Here is a 24,328-nt window from a genome sequence, read left to right as displayed (position 1 = left end):
TAAATTACACAGTAGTATTCATGTGTTAATAAGCCCACCTTTAAAATAAATGCAGTCAATTAAAGCTGAAAACATTTCCTAACAAATCTAACTTGATAAGAAAAAAGCCCAATAACTTATTGTTATAACAAGCGTGAAATAAACCCTTCATATTTCCTGTAATTATAATCAATCTGAAGCTCCTGCTAAAAGGAATGAGCTGCTAACAGAATAAAGTAAACCTTCTGGAGAGCTGTGAGCTGTTTTGTTTCTTAAAGCATCTTCAAGTAACAAGCATCCTTTACCTTCATCTGATTGAGTTTCCTGACTTATAACTGAACTTATGAGGCAACATACCTCTAGAGAGCGGCCCAGACCTTTATATATTTTTCTGTATGTGGCCCTCGGTGAAAAAGGTTTGGACCCCCCTGTTCTAGACCAATGACTGGTTACTTCCTGTCATGCAGCTGAGAGCTGTGGCAGGCAGTCGTAGTGTTTGCAGAGAAGATATGATGGGATGTAAAGCATGAGATCAGGACTCTGAAGCTGACTCAAAGAACTAACACTTATTTTAAACTGGATCTAAAACTGTTGGATTGTGTTCGTCTCTACAGGATCAGAGGATATGAGCCGATCAGAGCCACGATCCAGAAGACCTGTGAGTACTGAAACCATATCCTCCATTCATCAAGATATGAAACTCTTTAATGGAGCGTGACCTCAGAGGAAAACAACACTCTTCTTTCTCTCTTCATCATTTTAGCTGTTTCTCTTTGTTTAATTATCATCATTATTCTCTCTCTCTCTCCTTCTCCTCTCAGGTGACAGGAAGTGAAGACACACAGAAAGGTGAGAGGTCGTACCGTGTGAAGTTTATTTATTGAGGTTTCAACACGTTTTTCTGGTGTTCCAGACAAATCTGTAAGCTCAGGTTTGATTTGTTCTCAGTTTATTCATCACGGGGCGAGTTTGAGACGTAAAGAGGAGCGTGGAGGCATTTTGGAAAATAAAGAAGAAGGCTGCAGCTGATGAGAGACTTCCTGTTAGCTCCCCTCAATATTAAATGAACAAAAACAATCAATTGTACTTAAAGCTTTTCTTAAGAAGAAAGATGTGTTGCACATACACCTGCTGCTACCTACCACCACCTCCCACCCATCCCGGCACCAAAGAGGAGACTCCATCGACCCCAGATACCCCAACTCACTCTTCTTCAGGTTAGCTTGGAGCCCCGCCTTTACCTGCCCCAACATCTCACTTTGAACGATGTAGTCATCCGGATATCTGCATACTGAGAGTGGCACGCAGGACCCGGTCAATGAGCTGCTGGAAGGGGGTCCACTGGACTGGAGGGGCGCTTGGATCTGGTGATGCCTTGCTCTTCCTGAAAGGGGAGGACACCTATCTGCCATCGTTTTTCCACCTGACGACTGAGTTCGGCATCGGGGGTTCCAGTTGGGGTGAAGAGAATCTGGGGGGCATCCGATGGCTCCTGAATAGGGGGGGCCCTTGGAGTGTCCAACCTAATGATAACATTAAGAATAATAATAATGCATTTTATTTGTAAAGCACCTTTCATTGCTAAAAGTAATCTCAAAGTGCTACAAGGGGCATAATATACTTTTTTTTTTTTTTAAAGAAACACAAGTTTAATAAAAGGCTTTAAAAAAAAGAAATTGTTTTAGGCCCTTCTTAAAGGAGTCAGTGGTCTGTGGACAGGGGCGGACTGGCCATCGGGACGTTCGGGACGAATCCCGATGGGCCGGTACTGAAGGTATTACTCGCGGTATTAACTTGCGGCACCGAGGTGGGCCGCTCGGATAACTCACTAGCACTAGCACTAGCACCCCCCCCACCCCCCATGTTTTCTTGGGATTGAAAGAGGGTGATATCTCAAAGGTCACTGAGGCTCCATTTCAGAATAATATATATGATATGTTTTATAATGATTGATCATTAAAGTGTTCTCAAAGCTGGTAAAGGTGCAGCTAGTTTGAATGACTTTGTATACTGCAGGGTAGCTTGTGAATTTACTCCAGGTGGAACTAAAGTCTGATTTAACACGTGATTATATTTCACATCATTCATCTGTAAAGTAACTAAAGATATTAAATACATGTAGTGGAGTAAAAGTACACCATGTACCTCTGAACTGTAGTGGAGTAGAAGTAGTACACAGTTGCATACAAAGAAAACTAAGCTTCATCTCCAAGCCCAATGGCCTTGGAAGAGCTGCTGAGGAAAAGGAAAGACATCTGGAGACTTTGGAGAGACAGCTAACGGACAAACTCAAGGAACTGAAAGACACTCCCTGATAGGCCGTATGCTGTGTAGCCTTACCTTGAATGATTCAGTGCAGTGTTCTGTGCAGGTTTTTGGTTTTGCTTTTTCAACTCAAGGAGCTAAAAGACTGATTGAAAGTTGATTTGATTTGCATAATTTCTGATTGCTGATTCAATGTGAAGGAAAATTCACATTTGAGTTTATACAGTATATGTGTGCATATAATGCACCCTTTGGCCTAACCTGGGAGAGCCTTATGTTCACTGCCAACCTAAGGACCTCCAACATGTTAATAAAGAATGTATTGAAAAGTTATTTGGCTGATTGTTGTATATCGGCTCAGCCAGGTTATATGGGATGCCCAGTCTACTTACAGATGGGTCACTCATTTTGAAATATTACACTTTGTTTTCTTTTTCTTTAATTTATCATCCTCGTGTAGAATGCTATCACGAAACACACATTTGGTTGTTTATAGCATAAAGACCATCTGATTTAATGTGAGGTAGGGAAATAATTATTTGAGGATAAGTATGTGTATATAAATATGTAATTTACAACAGCTGTAAGATGCTTGATAAGCTTCAAATGCACCTTGAAAATGCTTGAAAAGTGCTTGAATTTGACTTTGGAAAAGGTGTAAGAACCCTGATAAATGCATTTCCCTTCTCATAAAATATTTGCATTTGTTGTAAAACAACATTGTTCACATCCTTGTCAAAGTTTATGGATGTCTTTTCTTTGAATGCAAAAATGAGAGATGACAGGAAATGACTTTGTAAATCAAGCTTGTTTATCACACTCCTCTCTAAAGTGCGTATGTTTCCCTCCAAATCGGGTGGAGTGAGAAAGAGCATTAAACTCTTTGTGATGTAAATGTTTTTTGTAAACGGGGGTTCAGTTCCCAGGTCTGAAAGCCAAGACAATTTGGGGAATGGGAGATTTTCACATGAACCCCAAACACAACACTGATGTGCCCGATCTCACACCACAAACACATTCAGGCTCAACAAAAGCTCCGTGAACCGTGTAGATAAACATTGTCAGAAAGTCACAATGTTCTGACCTTTGCCCTCCTGATGCTGAATGCTGTTTTTGTCAATCTGAACCGAGACTTTGCTGTGAAATACACGTGTTGTTCAACAGAAATACCTTCAGAGTTTCAGTATCGGGGATTGCCTATGTTATTTCCCCATGTGGATATATTTATACATTTATGTGTATTTTCGTCCCTAGGGGCTTGTTATCCTTTTTTTTGTGCGATTATATACAAAAGCTTTGATAGAAACGCGGGGATTCATTTTCTGTGTATAATCTCAATCGTTATTGTTTTACTTCCTTAACAGGTGGAACATTATACATACAATTGTTTTATTATCCATGAAACAGGTAGAAAAAAAGGGGTTTGTCAGGACATTATTTCTTATTGACATTTTTATGCCATCTTAGATATGGTTGAAAAAAAGGATGCTGAAGTGCAACACTACCCTTTATTTTAAATGGGACTCAAGATAGATAGGTGCAAAGAAAAATACATTTCTATTACAGACTGTAATGATACATAACTTTTTTACTGAAACACATACCATACATCATTTGCGTGTAAAGGGCATGGAGAAATGTAAACTACCTGGATAAAAAAATCATGAATCTAAGAAGGACCCTGGAAGAAAAAACCTGCCGAAAAACAAGCACCTTAGAAAGATGATCCTGGCACACACTTAAAGGTGGGGTAGGTAATTTTGGAGAAACCAGCTCGAGTGCGCTAGAATTTGAAAATACACAACCGGAAAAAATCTGCTTACAGAGCCCCTCCTCCAACACACACGAACGCGCACATGACCAATGAGGGCACGAGATAAATGTGTGCACGAGATGGAAGGCTGACAGGCAGGTAGGCCATCCAGTTATTTTAGCCGGGCCGGCTCAGATGATTGGTCGTGCTTTTTACAGCGCGACGGCTTCCACAGATGACATTTTTTTATGTATTTATTGTCAAAGCATTTAATATATTCATTGCTATCAGGATGTTGAGAGCATTCCATGGAATATAACAAAAAGTGTTTCTGAAATAAATGACATACCCCACCTTTAAACAAACTAAATATGTAATAATACTAATACAAATTGTTTTAGATTATGAATTAATCAAGATTAAAAAAAATATTTTACCAGATTGTTTTTCTCAATTGCTGTTAAGGGCTTCCATACTAGCAGTTTTATGCACTGTATGATTGTCAAATGAATCTTATTTAGCAGCAAAACAAAGCCCGTTCAACAATCACATATGGGTGTCTATACTTCTGGCTATTTGTCATGTCTGTACAAAGTGTTTTCATGGCAGCACTTCAACTGCTGACTTGTTTTTCTCAGAAGCCTCAAAGCTCCCAGGATCCTGCCTTCTGCTGCCATCTAGTGTTGAACATGTGTCAGTAAAGCTACAAATGTACCTTTCACACTCGCAGGGGTGTCAAACTCAATAGTCTAGCAGCAAGTCCTCATAAAAGGCTTTAGTTTTCGAGATACCCCTACCCGAGGTAGAACAAAACACAACAATGATTGTTCTTATCTTTAGGGTCTCCCATTAATTAAATTGATTTTTGGGAAATATTATTTTTTGGGGGAAAACATTTTTTTTGTTCTTTAGAAATACTCCAATCCCTGAAAAGGAGCCAAATTAGACCAGGCCGAATATGGGAAAGGTGACAAGAAAGCCCATAACTTGAGAAGGATCACTCTTCAGATTTGCTGAGGTATGAACCAGGTGGCTGTCCTACATCACCAAATAGTCAGACAATGATTTACCTAAACAAATACTGTTTAGGTATTAGTTCTATATTGCAAGCCTCTAAAACAGGGGTGCCCACACTTCTTCAGCTTGGGAGCAATTTTTTTCAGAATTTCTTCTTCCACTTTATCCACATTGCTATCATTTTTTTTAAGACGTTTCAGCTCATTAACCTTCTTGGTGGGCTGGCCCAGCTTCGCTCTCCTTAATCCATTTAGCCTGTGGAGCCTCTCCTCTTTTGCCTTATCCGTGGGCTTTGGCTCCCTCTTGTGGCTCCTTTCGGTTAGTTCATCCATGGCTCTTTCAAATTAAACTTAATACAGTGCTTAACCCTCTGGTATCATTCGATTGGACTACGCAAATTAGTCATTCGAGACAAAAATGTCCACTGCAAAAGACTTTGATAAAAACATTATATTAAAAGGTTTTTTTCACAACTTTTTTGGGTTCAATCTTTAAAGCAACTTCCGCCCTAATAGAAAATAACAAGAATGTAATCATTTTCAGGATTTTAAACCTTTAAATGCCATTTTGAATACATGAAACCGCTGTGACACAACAAGTAGTTTGTACAGAATAGGAAAGACATGTCTACCTGTCTACCAGCATGTCATGCACTCACTGGCTGTGACACAACAAGTAGTTTGTACAGAATAGGAAAGACATGTCTACCTGTCTACCAGCATGTCATGCACTCACTGGCTGTGACACAACAAGTAGTTTGTACAGAATAGGAAAGACATGTCTACCTGTCTACCAGCATGTCATGCACTCACTGGCTGTGACACAACAAGTAGTTTGTACAGAATAGGAAAGACATGTCTACCTGTCTACCAGCATGTCATGCATAACTGCATCAACAACAGATGCAGCCTCTGAAAATCTGCAGCCAACAGAGGATGCATTTCAACAACATGTGCAAAGAGCAATGTTTCAGACAGCGATATGGTGTCCGCCCGAACCCAAACCTTGTTATGGAGTCCTATTGGCAAGGGGTGGATTGTCAGAGATGGGGCCATTCAAACAGTGCTATTTACAAAAACCCCAGCACCTACAGAAGTGAGGGACATTACTCACTTGTATTGCAAAGATGCAAAGTGTGGAGAGAGTGGAAAGTGCCAGTGCCTCTCTGTTGGCCTTCCCTGTACGGAGTTCTGCAGCTGCTGTGCAGAATGTCAAAATGTGTCCCCTAACGTTTCTGAGGAACCTGACATTTAACATTCTATTCTAGCATCTATATACTTGACCTCTCACAGAATGATTTGAGGATTTGTATACTGTACTTTGAATTCAGGTTCCAGTTTCAATAGAGTGGCGAAGTCCCTCCCCTTCCGGTGGACCTCAATGGGACCTTATTTCGGAAAAATTATGTATTGAAGTCAATGGAGAGAAAAAGATTATCTTTCGATCCCGTTTGAATTGTGCCACAAATTACACATATGATGTTTGTCAATTTAAAAGATAATTTTGCAAGTCAAAACAAATAAAATGTGTCGTAAAACTGTGAAGTAACACATTTTTTTGTGTGAAACGCTCAATGAACTACATTTCTGGTCTCGCACAACAACACACGTCACCAAGATGGCCGTCACTACTGTCTTGCCAAAAAAGGGATTGACTACCCTCACTATCACCACAATGAAACGCGTCCAGAAGAATGTCATGCAAAGCTGCCTGCCTGCCTGCCTTTCTTTGATTCTCTCTGAACTGCCTGATCTTTTTACAGGGATGCAAACTCATCAGGTATGAAAAAGGTGACAAGGATCCGAGCCCCCCGACCCCACAGAATATCGGCTTTAAAATGAGGAATAACAGAGGATTTTAGCAGTCAGAACAACTAAAGCAGCAGTGTTAATAATAACAGAAACGCCAAAGAGTCACATCTAATAGAAATATATTTAAGCATTTATTTTAATTGTGTAGCAGTCAGTTTATAATTTTGGCAGGACTGTTGAGCATTTTGAAAATGTATTTTCATGCCTCTGTGCAAGGCTGTCTTTCTATCTTTATAGCCAGTGGTGTAAAGTAACTAAGTTCATAAACTCAACAAGTACTATACTTGGGTACAATTTTGAGATACTTGTACTTTATTTAAGTATTTCAATGTTTTGCTACTTTGTTCTTCTTCTCCTCTACAGTTCAGAGGTAAATGGTGTACTTTTACTCCACTACATGTATTTAATACCTTTAGTTACTTTACAGATGTGGATGAATGATGTGAAATATAATCAAGTGTTAAATCAGACTTTAGTTCCACCTGGAGTAAATTCACAAGCTACCCTGCAGTATACAAAGTCATTCAAACTAGCTGCACCTTTACCAGCTTTGAGAACACTTTAATGATCAATCATTATAAAACATATATTATTCTGAAATGGACCAATCTGCACAATCACTACTTTTACTGTCGCTACTTTAACTATATTTTGATGATAATACTTTTCTACTTTTACTTGAGTAACATTTTGAATGCAGGACTTTTACTGTAACAGAGTATTCCTACACTCTGGTACTTCTACTTTTACTCAAGAACAAGATCTGAGTACTTCTACTTGTACTCAAGTACAAGACCTGAGTACTTCTACTTTTACTCAAGAACAAGATCTGAGTACTTCTACTTGTACTCAAGTACAAGACCTGAGTACTTCTACTTTTACTCAAGAACAAGATCTGAGTACTTCTACTTTTACTCAAGTACAAGATATATACTTATACCACCTCCGTTTATAGGCTATGAAAGAAACTATTTGAAAACGAAGGCTAAAGCTAACGTTAGCAGATAGTGACAATGTATGCTAGTTAGCTAGCTCAACGATTCATTAAATAATATTGCGACAGAAACACTTTTCAGTGCACATCACGCTCTGCCGCTCCGACAGGGAGCTCTGCTCTGAACACCTGAACGGCCCGTTCTAACAGCTGTTCACCAGCGGTCCAGTCTGTGCCACAGTGACTCCGGACCGCACAGTTAATATTAACGAACGCACCGTAGGTAATGTAGCTGCTGAAGCTAGACCCTCATCCCGGAGCAACAGAGCCTTATTATACATCCATGAGCAGAGCCGACAGGCAGGAAGACTTGTGCTCGCGCTTCATTATAACATATATAAAAAAGAACACCATGCGTGTCATGATGGCACATAACATCTCGCGGCCGCAGATTACTCCGGGTCCCAGACCCCCCCCCCCCATACCCCAAAAATATTTTTATTGCAGATCTACATGAATCACACAAACGACCTATTTTGGAATCAAAACGGCGAATTTCGCCGAAAGGTGACAAGTTTGCATCCCTGTTTTAATGTTTAATGTCAACCATTTGTGCAGATAGTTAGCATTTCTCCCCCGGGCTTAAATGGTGTATTATAGAATGATCACACCGGTGTGACAGTACTCTTCAAAGGGTTCACGAAATATGACTACTACTTAATGTTACTTCATGTTAAGGCTAATAAAAATGACAAGGCTAAGGCTGTAATGCTAACTAACGTGCTTGCTACTAGCTAGGTAGCTAACTTGATCCAGCCACTCATGGTCCTTTCCTCAGACGGGAAGCGAAAGAACGAGCAAGACCCATTGCTGGTATGATAACAACCTGGTACTAAGCACACAGGCATCTTGTTAAAGTTATCTTATCTTAGCTATCTCTTATTTAGTGGAGGAAAACAATTGTGACATCAGTTATGACATCACTTACGCGACTCTGGGATTTGTAGTCTTTCTAGTTGCGTATTTTTCATAGTCTTATATTGAACAGTTTTAAGACAAACTGTGACTTTTTTGACATGGAAATGATTTTTTAAGATTGACAAACATCATATGTGTAATTCATGGCACAATTCAAACGGGATCGAAAGATACGTTTTCTCTCTCCATTGACTTCAATACATAATTTTTCCGAAATAAGGTCCCATGGGTCGGAAGTAGATGGGCGTGACTTTTCCACTCTATAAAACCTGTACTATGTACACCAGTGACGCGCGGTGAGGTTCATGGCTGGTGAGGCACTGACTCACTGAGTCAGATTTACAAATATTATATTTTGACCTTAATCGAAATATTCGGTTATTTTCAAAAGCTTTTTTAGTCTGATGCTTCGATTCATTTTAAACAGACCGCAAAAGGATACCCAAAATCTAAATATTGGATTGTTCTTTCTTAGTAAGATCCCATTTTCATTACAAATGTGGTCTTACCTTGACTTGAAGATGAAGTCCATGCTATCCTTCTGGACAACAATCTCTATTACTTTTTTGTAAAAGTCCTCCTTATCTTCCTGTAGTTTCAAAAGTCTAGTTTGTTGTTTGCGTCTACCGTCTCTGCGTAGAATTAAAGTAGCAACAAGAACCTGTGGGCTCACGTGCGCCCCCTTCAGTGCGGCAGAGGTTATGGCTGCCTCCCCTGGTGCTTTTTTCATTGCCGTTGTATGATGAGACCAGCGAGCCTAAATATCATATATACGTGAAATAAGTTATTTAGAGACTATGGATGGCGAGGATAAATGTAATAAAGGGATCTACAAACATTACATTGGTGACATACAGTGAGATGGTAACAGGCATGCGCTTAGGGCCCGCTTTCCAGCCAGTTTCTGTGGGGTGACGCATTCTGAGGTGAGGCAGAGCTCATCTGTGCCTCACCTTACCCCACAGTAACTGGCTTGAGCGCGCTCACAAAATAAGTGCCTGCGCTAAATTAGTGCCCGTGCTCCAGCAAGTTACTGTGGGCTTACGAGAGGCAGAGCACGTCCCTGCCTCACTTCTCATTGCTACCGTAGCGGAGCTCGGCAAATTTGCTGATTTTGACTATAAAAAGCGATTGGAATCATACATAAATCACACTTACAACACAGATCAGTGGAGACATTTTATTATTATTACTATTTCGTTTTTCTTTAGTTGTTTTTCCGTTACATTGGAGTATGACAGGTGAGACTCTGCCTCCCCTGCCTCCCCTGACTGCACGTCGCTGATGTACACCTATGTTTTAGAGCAGGGGTGCCCAATATGTCGATCGCGATTGACCGGTCGATCGCGATTGACCGGTCGATCGCAAAGGTAGTGTGGGTAGATCGCATGGCATTGAAAAATAAAAAAATAAAAAAACAAAAGTTAGCCTATCATCCATCCTTACTATGGCATTTGCCACTTGATTGACGTACAGGTAAGCCAGTCTGAGATCTCCTCTTTTCTAACACGCAGTTCACCACTCAGCACGGTCAACCGCGCCAGCTGCAAATCACCGGCGAGCTGATTACCTAGCTTCTAATTTATACAATTCTACTAAAGAAAGGGTATCAAATTGACATAATGACCCAAAATGTACTGAGTTGTATTGTGCCATACGGGTTCATGCAGTTACGCAAGGTACACCAACATAAGGTATACTCAGTATATGTATAAAGAAATATATGTTTAGCATTTTTTATGAATGCATTCTTATGCGGCGCAATTAGTGTAAGCGCGCCACAGTTTATCCGCCGCCGCGAGGTTCCGCAGTCCACTAGCACCCAGATTGACTGTATCAGAGAAGAGGTAGGCCTATGTCTAAAGAAATCTCATTTGCAAAAGAACTGTACCAAATATGTCAATGAAGGCTCGATAATCAGCTCACGGCATATAGGTGTAAGCAGGGGTAAAGTGCTATTTTTTCAAGTGGGGAGTGGACCTAACCTCCTCTAGGGGGGTCCTCACCTTCTCTAGTGGGGTCCGGGGGCATGTTCCCCGGGAAGATTTTTTTTTAAATATTGAAGTTAAAAGCATCAATCTGGTGCACTTTGAGAGCAACATTAAGAGATCTATGGATACATCTCTCAACACCCATATGAAACAGAACTGTAAACAGATTTTCTATTTCTTTATAGATATTTTACAAATCACTCCCCTTTTAAAACTGTATTCTTGTTTTACTGTCATATAGTATTTCATAACTGTTTTTCATTTATGCTCTTAATTTTTTATACTGATCATATAAACGTGTGCCTCGGAAATACTTATTTACATTAATCGTGACCAAACCGTTTGAGACCCACTGAGATAACTAGACTAAAGTTAACTATCTAAACACTTAGAGAGTCCTTTACTTCACCTGAGCTGAGGTTATCTGAGACTCTCAGTCTGACAGGAGAGTTCTCCTTCCACCTTGTTGTTGAAAAATCTCCTTATATCCGTTAGCTTGGCTAGCTAGCACCAGATGCTAACCACAACGATCTCCGGTAGATACCCACCGGTGCGCGCGCTCTCTCTCTCGCTCTCGCACGCACACAAAATGGCTCGTGCCATGTAAGGTCATACCTACATCCAGAACATACATCTTGATTATCATTTGCATCTCTAATAATAATTTTTTTTTACATGTATGCTAGCTGTGATGCTAGAGTGACTCGTGACTCCAAACTTGATAGAGCATTAATCACAGAAGTTGTGATGAATGCTTGTTTACATGGACGCATAGAAGTTATAAAGTTGGCTTTTTTCACTATTTAAAAGCAGTACCTTCAAATTGTTGTTAAAAGGAAGCTACTGTTCATTGTATTGGGTTTATTGAGCAGTCACTGTAATGTAATGTAATGATTTGGTACAGCAAATGTTGCTCCCTAGGTAGCTATCTAGCATAAATCCTGTGTAGGGCACAGCATCCATGTGCGATTTGACACAACGCTACCTGGTTGAAATACACACAATGCGCAAGTGTTTACATTATTCAACAAGACAGCGTTCAAAAGGGAAGTATTTGAATTGAGACACAGCAAGGGACTCGCACCAACATGCACGAGTGGCCGGCTCAGGTACAAAACAAATCACAAAGAAGCTCAGATTTTAACAAACAGAGGGGGTGTTATCTAAATATTTGCTGCGGGCTAATGCACTTTAAACTTTTGAAATGAATTGCAACTGCATAAAATGTATAATTAATAAGTTTGTCTTTTCAGTGGAAGATGCAACTTCCATCATGGGATGATAACTATTTTCATCTCCTCACAGAGTTTTCATCATGTGTTGATGTTTGGATCTTACATCATATGTTTGCTTTGGAGCATGGATGATGTCCTTTACACCTCTGATTGGGAGGATCCCTCTGAGATCATCTGACATGAACACAAGAAGGTGTGAATTCTTAATGAGAGCAATTCATAAGAGAGCAATAACTATGTGCTGATGTTTGTTGTGTAAAGTTCCTGACAAAAATCCAGTCTAATGGGCTTCATTAGTCAGGTATACAGGTGTGTGTGTGTGTGTGTGTGTGTGTGTGTGTGTGTGTGTGTGTGTGTGTGTGTGTGTGTGTGTGTGTGTGTGTGTGTGTGTTTGTTAATGTAAAAGCTAAAGGAATGGAGAAAAAACATATTGTAAGATGCACATATTTACCATAATTTGTTAGGAATTCCTTGTCTCACCACACATTACATTACAGCGACTTACAATAAGTGCATTCGACAAAGAAGATACAAACTTGAAGAAAACAGAATCATATAAGTACATCAGGTTTCATAGAGCCAAAACATTTCAAGTGCTACTCAACTGGCTTTAGATAAGCCAGTTCTTTATTAGTATATAAGTGCTTTGTTAGTAATTTTATTTCTCGAAGTGGAGTCGAAAGAGATGAGTTTTCAGTCTGCGCCGGAAGATGTGTAAGCTTTCTGCTGTCCTGATGTCAATGGGGAGCTCATTCCACCATTTTGGAGCCAAGATAGCAAACCGACGTCTTTTTGCTGATGGGAACCTCGCAGTGCGGGTGCAGCGAGCCGTTTGGCTGATGCAGAGCGGAGTGCACGTGCTGGGGTGTATGGTTTAACCATGTCCTGGATGTAGGAAGGGCCAGATCCATTCACAGCATGTTACGCAAGTACCAGTGTCTTGAAGTGGATTCTAGCAGTTACTGGAATACAGTGAAGGGAGCGGAAGAGCGGTGTGGTGTGGGAACATTTAGGAAGGTTGAAGACCAGACGAGCCGCTGCATTCTGGATGAGCTGCAGAGGTCGGATGGCACATGCAGTTTGACCAGCCAGGAGGGAGTTGCATTAGTCAAGGCATGAGATGACGAGAGCCTGGACCAGAAGTTGCGTCGCTTTCTGGGTCAGGAGGGGACGTATCCTCCTGATGTTGTAAAGAGTGTATCTGCAGCAGCGGGTTGTAGCAGCGATGTTTGCGGTGAAGGACAGGTTGTTATTTAGGGTCACACCCAGATTCTTTGCAGTCTGAGTCGGGGAAACAACAGAGGGGCCGATGTTGATTGTTAGGTCAAGAGTGGGACAGTCTTTTCCAGGAAGAAAAAGCAGTTCAGTCTTGTCAAGGTTGAGCTTGAGGTGGTGAGCAGACATCCACTGAGAGATGTCTGCTAGACAAGCAGAGATGCGTGCGACGACCTGGGTTTCTGAACGGGGAAAAGACAGAATTAATTGGGTGTCGCCCGCGTAGCAGTGGTATGAAAAACCATGCGGGCTAATGACTGATCCGAGCGAGTTTGTGCACAGAGAGAAGAGGAGGGGACCAAGGACAGAGCCCTGAGGGACCCCTGTAGTTAATTGACAAGGGTCAGACTCGGACCCTCTCCAAGTTACCCTGTAGGTGCGGTCTTTGAAGTATGAGGTGAGGAGAGAAAGTGCAGAGCCTGAAACTCCAAGTTATATCTCACACAGGCTCCGCCATCTACTGGACTCTATGGGTATTACCTCTCAACCATACTATGTGAGCATTCATCAACTGAGATATCTATAACCGTAGCCGGCCCCCTTGGGCGGGCCTACCTGAATGCGCATGCAAGCCCACTGAGCGCTAACTGAGCGCTAAGACATAAGACAAGAAAGTTTGAATCATGGACTCACCACTTTTAGAGCAACGACCCTGTCCTTCGTGCCCGGGCTTGATCGCAGGTGCCGATCTCCACCGCCGCTGCCGATCTCCACTGCCGCTGCTTCGAGTGCCTGGGGCCTGACCACGTGGCGGCCGGCCTGATTCAGTACCCGGCCTGCAACGCCTGCCGCCTGATCCCGCGGCTCAGCCGCCGCCGGCGTCTGGAACACTTCCAGGCGCATATGTCTCGCCGGAAGAGGCGGAGGACCGGGACCTCGAGGTGGTGGAGATGGAGGAGCAGGATGTCGGTGTGCCCTTCGTGTTCGCCATGCCAGCGGGCCAGGCGTCCCCGTTCGTTGAGGAGGAAGACGACGACGACACCTCGTTGTCTGATGCTTCCGGGGCCGGCCTCCAGGAGGGTCCACAGCACAGGTCTGTGCGGCAGGACTTCCCGGCGGTGATGACTATGGTGGCGGAGCGTGCAGGCTTGCCGCTCCCCCCACCAGTGCCACTGAGGCCGGTGAGCCGCAGAGGGGAGGGAGCCTCTGCCCCCGCTGCCGCGTGACCGTGAAATCCTGGAATATCTGGATAAGATGTTCAGGCTCGGGACGCAGATGGCAGCAGCGGCCAATAATCTTGGCGTGTTGGGTGTCTCACTGATCACCCCTCAGCAGGACATCCCCGCCTCCCCGCCTCCGGACGGGAGCGATTATTCGGACTGCTGTGTGGGCCAGACGGTAGATGGGCCAGATGGTATGGCTACCGCAGCTGGACGTGTGATGTCCCTGGCCACAGTGGCGTCGCGTCACGTGTGGCTGGGTCTGACCGCACTGTCCAAGAAAGACCGGGATGATCTCCTTGGGGCCCCCGTATCCACGGAAGGGCTCTTCGGGTCGATCACCTCGGTCACCCAGCGCTTCAGTCGCTTGGAGGAAGAGAGGGCGCAGCTCAGCCGCATGCTGCCGCTGGCTCATCCTCAGGCTCTTCCTCTGGGGGGAGAGCGCTCGGCGGTGGTAAGACGGAGAGAGAGGTGCCGGCATAGAGCCCCCGTGGCTCCCGTTGCTCCCGCTGCCTCCACGGTTCGTCCCGGAGAGCCGGCTCAATACCGGCACTCGCGGGGACGGGCTGACCGACCTCGACAGGCTCCCGCTCCGGCTCCGCCTCGGCTTCAGGGTGGGGTGCACCGTCCTAAAAAAGCTGACTGGATGTGGGAGGAAGCGTCCCGGCGGAGAGAGTCACTTTCTCCACCCAGGACGCGAGGGCGAATCCCGCCTCCTCCCTGTATGATGCTGCTGTTGTGACACGATCATCTTTTAAAAATAAAAATGATTGCATGTATCCCAGTCTAAGTGTCATTTCTCTCCACAAATCCACACTTCCACATAATGTTAACCGTACAGATTCCCCGCTCACTGCCCCAGTTGTAACTCCAGTAAAGGAAGCAGCTAGTGGGCATGCGCATGTGAGAGTGATAAACCGCGCTATGCGGGTACAGGGACATTATGGCCGGCCTAGCAGGGTTAGGAGACACACAACGCCGAGTGTAAAAACTCTGCTTGATGTATTTCACCGTTTGGGTGAATGCATCATGGCGGAGCGCGCGCTTCAAAGACCTCAGTAGAGAATCGGCCCTTTCTGTGTTGACCCTCCATGGGCAGAACTTCCCTTCACGGGGAGTTTTGCGGCGGAACGGGTCACCAGAGAGTACCACAGCTTTATAGCTGGGGCCCCGCAGCTGATTGCACATCCCCTAACGCAATGTTATGGGGAATGGAAGCACAGCTGTGTATTAACGGAGTGGATGGACAGGACGCTGAGACTGGGTTATTCACTCCAGTTTTGCAGCATCCCTCCTCCGTTCACAGGCATAAAAGAAGCGAATCTATCATCCCGAGGGGAGATAGGGACGAGTACAACAGACTACCGTTTGGCTACTCCCCAGAGGTGTGGACTCGAGTCACGTGACTTGGACTCGAGTCAGACTCGATTCACCAATTTGATGACTTTGGACTCGACTTGACAAAATCACAAAACACTTGCGACTCGACTTGGACTTGAACACCAATGACTCGGGACTTGACTTGGACTTGAGCCTTCTGACTTGAGGTGACTTGATAATTTAATTCAGAGGTCTCCAACACGTCGATCGCGAGATGCCGCTAGAAGAGCAGACTCCCATCGGGGAAAGCAGAATCTTCAGCCGCTGCAACTCTTGCTGAGAATCCATGCAGGCAGGGGCGGGACTTTATTTTGCTGAGCCACCATGCGGCCAATCATATGCGAGGACACACTAGGATCATACCATTATGTGAAAGAAGGGTGGGGGGCAGACGCTCCAAAGACAGCAGGTGTAGTGGTACAGGCCAGCTACACAGAGCGACGGGGAGACGGGGAGACGGATTTAAATGCAAGCGCGTCGGAAAAAGTCAAGAAATGAGCGAAAACCGAAAAAAAAAAGCAGCATCTGGCTGCATTTCAATGATATTGGAGGAAGCAAAGCTGAGTGCAGGATTTGTCAAATGAAAATAGCCTTCAGAGCAGGGTTTTGTTTTGGTAACCACTCAGGATTTATTGTCAGAGGTGGGAGAAGTTCAGATCTTGTACTTGAGTAACAGTACCAGAGTGTAGGAATACTCGGTTACAATAAAAAGTCCTGCATTCAAAATGTTACAAGTAAAAGTAAAAAAGTATTATCATCAAAATATAGTGAAAGTACCACCTGCAGAGGGATCTAGATGCAGGTGTTCTTTTCCCCATAGAGACGCCTCGCTGCACATTATCCCTTGCATAAAGATAGATTGTGGGTCCCTTACATGCTGTACACAGTGGAAATAAACATTCTGGTCACCTCAACATCAGGGATCTTATACATTAAACTCCTTCTGAATCAAACCGTCACGGTAGCATTACCTTACTGATCCCTCTTACAATAGAAAAAAACACGTTACTTTACCAGCAGAGAGAAAATGGATTATTAAATGATTAATGTGACTAATAAAGAGCAGTTTGATTATTAAGTATTATTCTGTTGATCGATGTCATTACATTTGTTGAAAAGCACATAAGGACTTGTTTAAGACTCGTTTTGTCAAAGTTTAGGACTTGGACTTGACTTGAACTTTCCCATCCTGACTTGAGACTTGACTTGGACTTGAGCGCAAAGACTTGAGACTTGACTCGGACTTGAGCGCAAAGACTTGAGACTTGACTCGGACTTGAGCGCAAAGACTTGAGACTTGACTCGGACTTGCAAAACAATGACTTGGTCCCACCTCTGCTACTCCCTATCCCCACGCATGTTCAGCAAATGTGTGGCCACAGTGCTTCAGCCGATGCGCGACATTGGCATGAGGGTGTTTTTTTATCTAGACGACCTCATAGTCATGGTCCAGGGAATGGGCAATGTTTCACACAGCCCAATTGATCCTACACCTAACCAAGTTAGGTTTCGCGGTCAATTGGAAGAAGAGCTCCCCCATACCTCACCAGCAGGTGCAGTATCTGGGGATGTTGCTCGATGCAGGCAGCCTACGCGCCACCCTGTCAGAGAGCAGACAGGCATCCTTGCTTTGTGCAGTTTGCAGACTGCGACAGGGGGTAACGGGGACAGCGCTGACCATTATGCAGACTCTGGGTCTCATGGCAGCTGCTCACTTCGGGGTACCGCTGGGCTTGCTGCATATGCGCTGCCTGCAGAGGTGGTTTGCCGGCCTTCGTTTAGATCCCAAGAGGCACAAACGACGCCTGGTGACCATCCCTCCCTCAGTGGTGGGCAACCTCCGTTACTGGGGGTCCCCAGAGCACCTACGGAGGGGAACTCCACTGGGGCGGGTAACCTCCTACGTCACGGTGTTCACGGACGCATCCGTGACAGGTTGGGGGGGGGGAACTGCCTAGGGAGAGCTATAGGGGGTCGCTGGTCTCTAACGGAGACACGGCACAGCAACCTTCTAGAGCTGCGGGCAGTGGTGTTAGTCCTCCAGCATTTCAAACCCTTAATACAGGGCAAACATGTGCTTCAACAGGCAGGGCGGAGTCCGCTCCGCCGCCTTGTTGACCACAGCGGAGAACCTTTGGTTGTGGGCTTCATGAGATTGTGTTATCTCTGAGGGCCCTCCACATCCCGGGACTGGAGAACAGGGGGGCCGACCTCATGTCAAGAGGCGGGCCCCTGCCAGGCGAGTGGGTGCTTCACCCGGAGGTGGTGAAGCAAATCTGGGCTCAGTTCGGGAGAGCGGAGGTGGACCTGTTCGCCAGCTGGCGCAACAGCCACTGTACCCTGTTGTTTTCCATGGCTCGGCGGGACAATCCGCCCTTGGGGGTGGGAGTGTTTGCACAGGAGCCATGGCCAAGAAAGCTGCTCTACGCCTTTCCACCGGTACGCCTCATTCTCCCCCTCCTGGAGAGGGTGAGACGAGAGCGTCTGTCAGTCATCCTAGTGGCCCCAGATCGCCACTTGGCGCCGTGGTTCGCAGAGGTGACACAGATGATGGTGGGCCAGCCCTGGGCGATTCCTCAGTTTTGGGGGGCGATGTCTCAGGAGGCAGGTGCAATAGGGGCGTTACCCACTCTGGGCCAGCCTCTCCAGGCTTGGCTCCTGAGAGGGACAGGCTGAGACAGGGGGGACTGTCTGGCAAGGTTATTCAGACTATCCAGGCAGCTAGATTGGGCCAAAGTGGCTGGGATTCCAGCGATGGTGTGAGGAGCGGAGAATAGAGCCCCTATCTTGTACGTTGGGCTCTATTCTGTCGTACTTACAGTTGGTGGACTGGTGGACACGGGGCTTGCTCATTCCACAATTAAAGTTTATGCAGCAGCCATCTCGTCCTGCCATGAGGGATTTGGCGGCAGGTCAGCCTTCAGTCAGCTGCTTATGTCGCGGTTTTTGCAGGGGGTCAGGAGGCAGCGCCCAGAAGTGCACGCCTCCACCCATTGGTGCTCGAGGCTCTGGTCACAGAACCATTTGAGCCTCTGGAGCTCTCCTCCCTGGAAGCGCTGTCATGGAAGACAGCGTTGCTACTTGCCTTAACTTCGGGCAAGAGAGTGTCAGAGCTGACCGCTCTGTCGGTGCACCCAAGTTGCTTATTGATCCGGGGTGACCGTAGCGGGGCAACACTCAGACCGAACCCCTCCTTTGTTCCCAAGAGTCTAAGGAGCTTGTTCAGGTCAAGGGCTATTCAGTTAGGGGGCTTTATTCTTCCACCCCATAGTGGGGCCAGGGAGGCTGAATTGCACCTCCTCTGCCCGGTGCGTGCGCTAGCATGTTATGTGGAGCTCACGGCTGCCACTAGGCGCACTGAACAACTGTTTGTGTGCTTTGGGGGCGGCGTGGCCGGTAAAGCTCTGTCCAAGAAACGCCTGGCAGGATGGCTCTGCGAGTGCATCTCACATGCCTACGGACAGGCGGGGAGAGCCTTCCCCACGGGGGTCCGTGCACACTCTACACGGGGTATGGCTGTGTCAACAGCCTTATTTAACGGATTGAGTGTGGAGGACATATGTACGGCGGCATCTTGGTCCACGCCAGGCCCCTTCATAAGTGCACTTATGTGTTCCCATTCTCCTTAGGGACCCGGGAAACATGGTGCACAGTGAGCCCCATACCGGGCTGGGGGACATGGAGAGCCCTCCTCACTGTTTTCCAGACACACTATTCACGAGGTAAATGTCTGAGTGTGCCCTACCAGCCAGGTAAACTGCGGCCCCCACTTCTCCCCGGTGACAACCGGAGGAGAGGTCAGGGGCAGTGAGGTGACTCGATGTTGTACCCATAGAGTGGCGAAGTCCCTCCCACTTACTTCCGGGGTATGGGACCTTATTTCGGAAAAATTATGCATTGAAGTCAATGGGGAGAGAAAACTTATCTTTCGATCCCGTTTGAATTGTGCCATGAATTACACATATGATGTTTGTCAATCTTAAAAAATCATTTCCATGTCAAAAAAGTCACAGTTTGTCTTAAAACTGTTGAAATATAAGACTTTGAAAAATACGAAACTAGAAAGACTACAAATCCCAGAGTCGCGTAAGTGATGTCACAATTGAGACACTACGATACACGTATAATACCGTATATATACGATCAGCGCCATATAGATAGAATCTATCTATATGGCGCTGGCTAAGATAAGATAACTTTGTGCCTGTGTGCTTAGTACCAGGTTGTTATTATACCAGCAATGGGTCTTGCTCGTTCTTTCGCTTCCCGTCTGATGAAAGAGGAGTGTGTGGATCAAGTTAGCTACCTAGCTAGTAGCTAGCACGTTAGTTAGCATTACAGCCTTGTCATTTTTATTAGCCTTAACATGAAGTAACATTAAGTAACCCAAAATGTTAAACAGTAAGAGTAGTAGTCATATTTCGTGAACCCTTTGAATAGTACTGTCACCGGTGTGATCATTCTATAATACACAATTTAAGCCCGGGAGAGAAATGCTAACGCTAACGCTAGCGATCTTCTCTACTTCATGCTATCTGCACAAATGGTTGACATTAAACATTAAAACGACCAGGCAGTTCAGAGAGAATCAAAGGAAGGAAGGCAGGCAGCTTTGCATGACATTCTTCAGGACGTGTTTCATTGTAGTGATAGTGAGGGTAGTCTCTTGTGTTGACAAGACAGTAGTGACGGCCATCTTGGTGACGTGTGTTGTTGACCAGAGATCAGATGTAGTTCTTTGAGCGTTTCACACAAACAAATGTGTTACTTCACAGTTTTACGACACATTTTTTTTTTTGACTTGCAAAATTATCTTTTAAATTGACAAACAACATATGTGTAATTCATGGCACAATTCAAACGGGATCGAAAGATAATCTTTCTCTCTCCATTGACTTCAATACATAATTTTTCCGAAATAAGGTCCCATGGAGGTCCACCGGAAGGGGAGGGACTTCGCCACTCTATAGAGTCCAGTAGAGGGCGGAGCCTGTCTGGGATATAACGGTGGATTACGTTAGTTATAAACCCTAGTTATATAAGCACAGGCGGAGCCCTCTACTCGGGGCCCTGTCTGTCCTATGCTGCTGTGTGTGTGTGTGTGTGTGTGTGTGTGTGTGTGTGTGTGTATGTGTGTATGTGTGTGTGTGTGTGTGTGTGTGTGTGTGTGTGTGTGTGTGTGTGTGTGTGTGTGTGTGTGTGTGTGTGTGTGTGTGTGTGTGTGTGTGTGTGTGTGTGTGTGTGTGTGTGTTAATGTAAAAGCTAAAGGAATGGAGAAAAAACATATTGTAAGATGCACATATTTACCATAATTTGTGAATTCCATGTGAAAAGTTAGGAATTCCTTGTCTCACCACACCGAGGCCTCTGACACCCTTTCATTAATCCTTTCAGAAGTAAATTGTTTTACTATGTACAGGAAGTATAAGGATGCTTCTAACAAAGGGGGACAGCTAAGCACGACCGCAAGATGTTCAATACAATTGGTCAGATCTTCCTTTGAGTACCTTGGCATAAGCTTTTCCTGGGTGGTTGAGCAAAATGATACCTTGATATGAAGAGGAGTTAGCCCTTGACCATCACTCAAGATTGAAGAGACATGTCTGCCAGAAACCTGAACAATGTCTAGAGCCTTTAATATTGCTGGCCAAATCTCATCCATACCTGGCGCTGTGATATTGGGATATGGGTAAAGCTTCCCTATAATCTTCCAACTTTTCATTATCCATCAACAACATTTTGAATGTCTTTGGGAGCCCTTCAAAGTGCCTGACAGTATCAGGATATCAGCAGCTCTCCTCCTGAGCTGAACACTCTGAAACCCTGTGTCCCTTTCCTGAGTCATCTGGGGGCTGCCAGACCGTTCTTGAGACGAACCAACAATCAATCTCATTGGCCTTCCCAATCTCATGCCTTTATGTCGTTTTTGTTTCAAAATAACCCAGGCCCAAAAGGCTAAATGACCTAATCCATTGAATCAAGTTGGCTTCATTGACCCTTTGACCATAACTCTGAGGAGCCACTTCCACAATGTAACTTATCAGCATGGCCCACTTGGTTTCAATACTTCACGAAAAATGTTAATCTTTTAAGATTCTTTACACTGTAAAACCACTCTTGGCCACCATAATCAAATAAGATGATGTCAATGCCGGGAATTACGAAAAAAATAAGTTGCATGGAAGTGATGAAGACTGAGATGAAGATGACTGCAGAAAACAAAGTAGAGCTGAGGGATTTCAGTCTTAGCTAGAGAGAAAGTAATAGTAGGGGCAGGACAGATGAGAAAAGATATATCACAACACAGCAGCTTCTCAACACGTCTCTCTACAGATGGAGACTTCCCAAATGGATGAACTCTGCTTTCCACAACTCTTCAACAAATCCTGCAGGAAGCCTATGCTAGCTCAGTCAGATGTCCTGCTCGCTTACATCCTGCAGTCCTTCATCGCTGTGATCACTGCAGCTCTCAACCTGCTGGTCATCATCTCTATCTCCCACTTCAGGCACAGACACACTTTCAGCTTAAGCTTGTATATGTTCATGGTTGAAAATCAACATGATTTAGCAACGCATATATTCCTTTTAATGAATGTTTCAGATAATAGTTGTGCTGTTTTAAATGATAACATATTCAAACCTGACGTTGTGTGACAAAATAGTTAAAGCAGACACTCAACAACAAATGCATATCCATTCAAATGCCTCTTTTTGTGTTTCACTGCTGTTTGTTGTTACAAGCTATTGTTGATAATCTTATTTATGATGATATTCTTCCTTTCCAGGCAGCTCCACACCCCCACTAACCTCCTCATCCTCTCCCTGGCTGTCTCAGACTTCCTTGTGGGCCTACTTTTGATGCCTATTACAATCCTTCTAACAGAGACTTGCTGGTACTTGGGTGACCTGATGTGTGCTCTGTATAATATTGTTGATTTTATCATTACCTCTTCTACGGTTGGAAACATGGTGCTCATATCCATTGATCGTTATTTTGCTATATGTGACCCTCTACATTACACCATCAGAGTTACTGTGAACAGAACAAAAATCTGCATCTGTCTTTGTTGGATTTGCTCTATTATATATAATTGTCTCATTTTAAAGGACTTTCTGAGACAACCTGATTCACATAATTCTTGCCATGGAGAGTGTGTAGTTGTGAATGACAATATCACAGGAGCTGTTGACTTAGTTGTTAACTTTATTGCCCCCATTACTGTTATCATAGTTCTGTATATGAGAGTGTTTGTGGTGGCTGTGTCTCAGGCTCGAGCCATGCGATCTCATGTTATCGCTGTCACTATGCAACGTGCAGTTGGTGCAACTGCTAAGAAATCTGAGATGAAAGCAGCCAGGACTCTTGGTGTTGTTGTCCTTGTGTTTCTAATATGTTTTTTTCCATATTACGCTCCATCCCTTATAGGTGAGGATATTGAAACTGGTAGTTCAACCTCACCCATTGTAGTCTGGTTGCTGTATTTTAACTCTTGTCTGAACCCATTGATTTATGCCTTGTTATACCCCTGGTTTAGAAAATCTATCAAGCTCATTGTTACCCTTAAGATACTTCAGTCCTACTCGTGTGATTCTAAAATACTGTAATGACGGGCTGGGGTTGAGATATATTCTAAAAAACCTCTGTTCAGATGGACATATTTTTGCTATTGTTGCTGAGTCAGAATGCAATGTGTAATGACTGAAGAAAGATTAGACATTATTTAATGTAGTAAAACATATGCAACTAAAAGATATTAAATAATTTAATACAAAATAAAACTGGAAAATATTACATTGTGTGGAAGAAGTAGTCGTTTTTGACCTGTGTTGACTTCAGTTTGACCAGTATTCTGGTAATGATATGTTCAATTGTTAATTTAGTAAACAATATGCAATACAGACTGATTGAGTATGTCGTTGGCAGAAGGTGAGTGTGCAACTTCAAACAAAAAGACAGAGCTGTCGTGTGTGTGTGTGTGTGTGTGTGTGCGTGTGTGTGTGTTTGTGTTTGGGTGCGTGTGTGTGAGAGAGAGAGCAAGAGAGAGAAAAAGGAGAGAAGGTTTTACTGACACATAACAGATTTGGTTCTCCAACACACGTCAGTGATACAATATATCAAGAACAAAAATAAATCTTGTTGAGTGCTAACACATGTTTATTTGACCATTGCCCATGATAATTTACATGTATTGTCTCTTGCAATAATGAGGGATTAAAATGTAGAAAAACATTCATCATATTTAGGCTGACAATAAGAATTAAAGCTTCAAGCAGCGATGATCGGGACCTCGCTAGGACTGCTCGATTAAGGCAAAAATCATAATCACGATTATTTTGGTCAATATTGATATCACGATTATTAAATACGATTATTCATTGACTTTGAAAACATCCATTTATTGAACTTTAAAAAAATATAATAATAATTTGAACAGTATCTTTTTAACAGTTGATTACCCTGAACCTTAAGTATAATTCAACTGAAAAACCAATACAAATATAAATAAAATAAATTATACATTTATATCTACATTTAAATAAATAATATCA

General features: G+C 44.0%; 1 protein-coding gene and 1 long non-coding RNA gene across 2 annotated transcripts; both read left to right on the top strand.

Annotated features, from left to right (window-relative positions):
• Nucleotides 1-250: 250 nt before the first annotated feature.
• LOC117495376 lies at nucleotides 251-1,710 on the top strand. The gene is made up of 3 exons (XR_004557175.1): nucleotides 251-637; nucleotides 801-828; nucleotides 928-1,710. It is a non-coding gene; the product is annotated as an uncharacterized LOC117495376 (long non-coding RNA).
• A 20,401-nt stretch (nucleotides 1,711-22,111) lies between these two features.
• LOC117495329 (trace amine-associated receptor 8a-like) lies at nucleotides 22,112-23,550 on the top strand. The gene is made up of 2 exons (XM_034146526.1): nucleotides 22,112-22,284; nucleotides 22,564-23,550. The coding sequence occupies exons 1-2, from the start codon at nucleotides 22,112-22,114 to the stop codon at nucleotides 23,381-23,383; spliced, it is 993 nt and encodes a 330-aa protein (XP_034002417.1). The 3' UTR covers nucleotides 23,384-23,550.
• The last annotated feature ends 778 nt before the right edge of the window (nucleotides 23,551-24,328 follow it).

This window comes from Trematomus bernacchii, unplaced genomic scaffold, assembly GCF_902827165.1.
Source record: "Trematomus bernacchii unplaced genomic scaffold, fTreBer1.1, whole genome shotgun sequence".
In the NCBI taxonomy this organism is placed as follows: Eukaryota; Metazoa; Chordata; class Actinopteri; order Perciformes; family Nototheniidae; genus Trematomus; species Trematomus bernacchii.
Note: the sequence above shows the minus strand (reverse complement) of the source record. Positions and strands in the feature narration are given on the sequence as shown.

What these genes read in the sequence shown, in the direction of transcription:
- LOC117495329 (XM_034146526.1), top strand. Translation starts at nt 22,112, where the DNA reads ATGGAGACTTCCCAAATGGATGAACTCTGCTTTCCACAACTCTTCAAC. An exon ending in ATCTCTATCTCCCACTTCAG is followed by an intron (nt 22,285 to 22,563) that starts GCACAGACACAC and finishes CTTCCTTTCCAG; the next exon opens with GCAGCTCCACACCCCCACTA.